Source organism: Girardinichthys multiradiatus, chromosome X, assembly GCF_021462225.1.
Source record: "Girardinichthys multiradiatus isolate DD_20200921_A chromosome X, DD_fGirMul_XY1, whole genome shotgun sequence".
Taxonomy (NCBI): domain Eukaryota; kingdom Metazoa; phylum Chordata; class Actinopteri; order Cyprinodontiformes; family Goodeidae; genus Girardinichthys; species Girardinichthys multiradiatus.
The window spans coordinates 13,936,321-13,941,336 of NC_061817.1; the positions used below are offsets into that span (position 1 = coordinate 13,936,321).

The 5,016-nt window shown below is 37.9% G+C and overlaps 1 protein-coding gene across 1 annotated transcript; it reads left to right on the top strand.

Annotated features, from left to right (window-relative positions):
• Window positions 1-707: 707 nt before the first annotated feature.
• On the top strand, window positions 708-3,952 carry LOC124863550 (protein FMC1 homolog). Its single transcript, XM_047357968.1, has 2 exons — window positions 708-851; window positions 3,304-3,952. Exons 1-2 carry the CDS (start codon window positions 723-725, stop codon window positions 3,505-3,507), a joined length of 333 nt encoding a protein of 110 aa, XP_047213924.1. The 5' UTR covers window positions 708-722; the 3' UTR covers window positions 3,508-3,952.
• The last annotated feature ends 1,064 nt before the right edge of the window (window positions 3,953-5,016 follow it).

A 5,016-nucleotide genomic window follows, 5' to 3' on the forward strand; every position in this document is an offset into this window, starting at 1 on the left:
GAGTTGCTCAGCTTAATGTATATCTGAAAAACAAAATATGAAAAAAACTTAATGAATCTGTAAAAAATAATAATAAATGTGAATAACTTACAGAACTGGAAAAAAGATTAAAGTGGTCTATGCTGTTTGACACTATTATGTTTTGTTGCATTTTGACTTTTTTCACATTTATTTATTTATTGGTTTATTTATTAATAATTTTGTTATCTGTTATTTGTTAAATGTGTTATTCTTTATATTGTGTTTATGATTATTGATTTATTTATTCTCAGTTTTGAGAAGTTGTACAATGTAGCGGTTGTTAGCACTGCTGCCTTGCAGCAAGAAGGTCTCTGGTTTGAATCCCTGCTGCGGCCTTTCTGCATGGAGGCTCCTCCCCCACAGGTCAAAAAAAGCATAAGAATCTGAATCAGCTTAAATCGCCGAGTTTGTGCTCATGGTTCCACTTCGCTCTCGGTGAAGAAATGTAAAATATAAATATATAAAAATCAAATAAATAAATAAATAAATAAAATCAAAGGTTGTTTACGTACGTTGGGTTAATTAGTCGAAATAATCTTGGCCCTCCTGACTGAAGCCACAGACCTGTTGAAGAAGCCAAACTGTCATCCTAGTTATTATGTGTGAAATGCCGCCACCTTGTGGTTTGTTTGCAGAATGACAGTGCTGAGTTTGATTGGGCTGCCTTGATGTGTTGCTTGAAATAAGTACATCGTGGAGAGATGGCGTCGCTGTCATCTCCTCTGAGAGTCTGTAGAGAAATATTAAAAGAGTTACGTGCCATTCAAGGACCGAGTTACAAACAGTCGCTGGCTTACAACTATGTTTTAGATCAATTTCGCAAGAATAAGGTGAGTTTAGCCCCAAATTAGCAAAGGCTAATGTTAGCTAAGTTGCTACTCGGACTGAACGTATCCTTCAGACTCATAATAGGTCGCATTAGGCATATGTTAGTGGTTAAATTAGTTAATTATTTCATGTTGAAACGTTTACAAGTGTCGTGGCTTTAGAAGGAATACAGACCCTGACACTCACAGGTTGTTGCCAAACAGTAAAATCTTTAAAAAAAGACAAGGTTAGTATTAGTGGTGAAGGGCGTGCTAACATTAGCCTTCGGGATAGCTCATCGTTGAATTAACTTTATAAATGCGAACATTAACCGCGGTGCAACCTTCTGAAATGGTTATTTGCTAATTAAATCAGTTTTCACAATTTTCTATAGATACCTGCGTTAGCAATAAATAAACCGGAAAAATCAAATGCAGTAAAAAGCTCAGGACTTTTATGCATTTTATGTCATGTAAAACTCTAGCTAAGTCTTCATCCGCAGTAAAAAGTAGATACCTCTTTTTTTTTTACCTCCATTTTAACTGTATATAAAACAGTAATTTAAAAGCTTATATTAAATAGTAGTTTACCATTATATATATAAGCTATGTGTGATTAACTGCTTGTTATATATAAATGTTATAATTATCATAGTGTGATGTAATAATAGGATGTATATAATATCAGGCATGCAGAGGAAATGTTAGCCCATTTCTCCACCTAGAAATGTTTCTGGTTTTGCCTTGAGGTGGGCAGTTTTAGTGTTTATTGTTATCAAAAAATGCTTAATTAATAAAGATTAATTGTGATAAGTATGAGTAATTGATTTCCCAAAACACCTAAGCAGATGGTATGGTTTGGATTACTACTTTTGCCGATTTGTCCAATGTTTGCTCAATGAGAGCAACAATAAAAATGTATATATTTGAAAATATGCTTGAATGCAGTTATTGTGAGAAGTTTAGCAGTAATTGTACCACTTATGTATTGTATTTTATAAGCTGAAGTAGCCTACTTCCTAAAACATAAGGTTTATTAGTAGGGCAGTATTTGTTTGTGGAGCTCTGACTGTATGTGGTGACTATTGCCATAAATACTGTGGTCTGTTGTGGTTAACTCTACATTTTTAAGACCACATAGCTCATCCTCATAGCTCAGCTCTCGGTTTAGCTCTATTTCTCTTGCTGCTCCCCAATTTCACTTGTGACTGGTAAAAATCAGTCAACATTGTCCATAATCTGTCAGTGAGCGTCTTCTTTGCCATATAGGCTTAGAGCTTGCATTATTAATGGTTGGGAGAACATGGCTCAGCAGGATTGCTGAATGCTTATCACTGAAGCAAAACAGCTAAAAGGAGCTCTTGCTTGTCAAGTTGTGTTTATACTTACTGTGCATTGCTCTCTAGGCTTTACTGTGTACATTCTAGTCTCTATATGGACTGTACGCAGTGCTATTGTTCTTGCAATATTGGATGAAGGTCAGAAAAGTCTTGCTTCTTTGTGCTGCCCTTATTGGCCTGGAGCTTTTTCACTTACAGTTCCTTGCAAACGTGTTCATTCACTGAACCTCTTTGCATCTTGTCAGGTTAGAACAAGATCAAAAGTATTTTTTTAGGATTAAATGTAAAAGAACAACACAAGCTAGTGCATAATTATGTTGAAGGAAAATAAGAGATAGTTATTTTAAGTTGTTCCAAGAAGGTCTAAGAGGGTTGTTATTGACCATTAGTGAACAAACAGCATGGTGAAGACCTAGGAACACAGCAGGCAGGTCAGGGAGAAGGTTTTAGAGATGTTTAGAACAGGTTTAGATTATAAAATAATATCTCAAGCTTTGAACATCTTAATAAGCACTGTTTATCATCTGGAAACAGAAAGAGGTACAACTGCAAATCTACCAAGATGCAGCCGTTGACCTAAACCGACAAGCAGTGCAAGGAGAGGGTTATTTAGAGAAGCAGCCAAGAGACTCAGGGAAACTCTGGAGGAGCTACTTGAGAGCCACAGCTCAGGTGGAGAACCTGCTGGAAGAAGAGTTACAGAGAGTCATTATTGAAAGACATCCATAAGTCTCTCACAGCAAAGATGTGGATGAAGGTCCTCTCGTAAGATGAGAGCAAAATTGAACTTTTTGTCCTACATGCAAAATGGTTTGTCTGCCTGAAAACGAACACTCCGCATTCCAATGGGTAAACATGGTGGTGGCAGCATCATGCTGTAGGAATGTTTTTCTTTGGCAGGGGCAGGGAAGTGAAAATGTATGCAGCTAAGTACAGGGCAATCGTAGAAGAAAACCTGCCTGAGGCTGCAAAATAACAGCAAGCCTAAACATACAGCCAGAGCTACAATGAAATGGTTTAGTTGTCTAAGCATGAGTTAGAATGGCCTTGTCAAAGTAAAGTTTTCATAAGAAAAGGAAACATGGATTAAAGTGACGGAAGTGACCTTCATTTGTAATTCTTTTTCCTGGTCACAGGTTACAGGGGAAAGGTACTGCCGAGCCCAACAGGAGGCGCGCCACGCATCGCTCACATACCTGTGTTTGCTAGTGTCCACCAGGAACCACCTGGCCCTGCATAACCTCTACCATGGCAAGGGAGAGCGCAGCCCTGAAGAGGTGGCCGGCCTAGTGGGGCTCAGGCTGCCCACACAGCCTGGAGGGAAAGGCTGGGAGAAGTGAGGACATGGGAATGTCAGTCCGTGGGAGAAAATCCTGAAACTCTCCTGGTATTACCTGTGTGAATAGCTGTTGTATCTGGTCTCATACAGCTGGCCTCACGTAATTTAAACTACATATATGTAGTTGACCAGGGTCTGCTGGTTGTGACACTGTCGAATGAGGAAACCTGACTTCATTCTGTTGAGCAACCATTATTCAAAGTGAAGGAAAATATGTGAACTGATAAAAGTTTCATCTAAAATCAAACCCTTGTTGATACAGCCTTTGTTTTAGTTGTGTTAATGTCTAATAGCAGCTCATCAATAACACTGAATATACCATCACTTGGTGCATGTCTCTCATTTCAAGTTAATCACCTGAACAGTTGGTGCAAAGGTTAGAATAACTGGCTGTGTTTAAGTATGTGTATGAATGAACAGGCTAAAATAAATGTCAATCTTTATGTTACTAATTGTCTAATTAATCATTATTTTGCTTTTTTTAGATTTTTTTTTTGGGTGTGACACTATTGGTCTTTATTTTTTGCTGTTATTTTTTCAAAAGTAGGCAGACAGGAAGTGGGGTGGAGAGAGGTGGAATAACATGCAGCAGAGGCCTCCGGGGTTGGGACTCAAACCCGGGACAGCTGCGGAGAGAACTCCATATATGGGCGGCGAGCTCTACCGCTACACCACGCCCCGGTACTTGGCTTTTTAAGCTGATACCTTTCCAGCGAGGTTTCCAGTGTTTGAACTTTAGGATATGACCTCAAACCTTTTTTTGTGTTGTTGCTGCCAAATGTAAAGTATGCATATTTAATTTATTCAAAAGATGCCATTTTTCCTTTGTAATATTTGGTATCAACTTTGTAAAATGTTTTTAACTGCATCCCAAATTCTTTTTAAATAAACTTGTAAGTGTAGCGGTGTGGACAAAGGTTCTGCAGGTGACTCAGATGTGCTTGCATTTTTGTAGACGTTTTCTATGTTTCTATGGTTTACTGAGGAAAACTTAAAAACATCTCATACGTTTCAGAAACATTTAATTAGCAGATGCATCCTTTTTATGTAGAAATAATAACATTGTCTGGGTTGCTTTGTGGTCTTAGGTTTGCCCAATTCAGTTCTATGTCCAGAATTTCAGTATTATGTCTTAAATAACAATTTGTCGTGTCATAAATCTGCCCCTCTTTTCATTGCTGCTTGGATCAATCTTAACAACATGCACCTTTCTGCTCTGGAAACGGGTTTATTTCCTCTTCAAAATCTAGATGTTACGCCATTCTCTACTGGCTGCTCTGTCATGGGAAAGTGTGATTTTTAACAAGGCTTGTCTAAAACCTGTAGTTTGTAATCGTTACAATGCTTATTGGATCCTGTAAGAAGGAAATAAGTTGAGTAAGTCATGTCTAAATGCACTGAAGTCACATTTTAGAGCAGCGTAAGGCCACAGTGTCATAATTACCTTCCTTACATAAAGTAAGTTGGGTATTATTTAAGAAGTTATTTGTTTCAATTCATTTAGGCTTTG

Excerpts from the sequence above, each read along its gene's own strand:
- LOC124863550 (XM_047357968.1), top strand. The coding sequence starts at position 723 with ATGGCGTCGCTGTCATCTCCTCTGAGAGTCTGTAGAGAAATATTAAAA. Across the intron at positions 852-3,303 it reads ATCAATTTCGCAAGAATAAG|GTTACAGGGGAAAGGTACTG; the intron begins GTGAGTTTAGCC and ends TCCTGGTCACAG.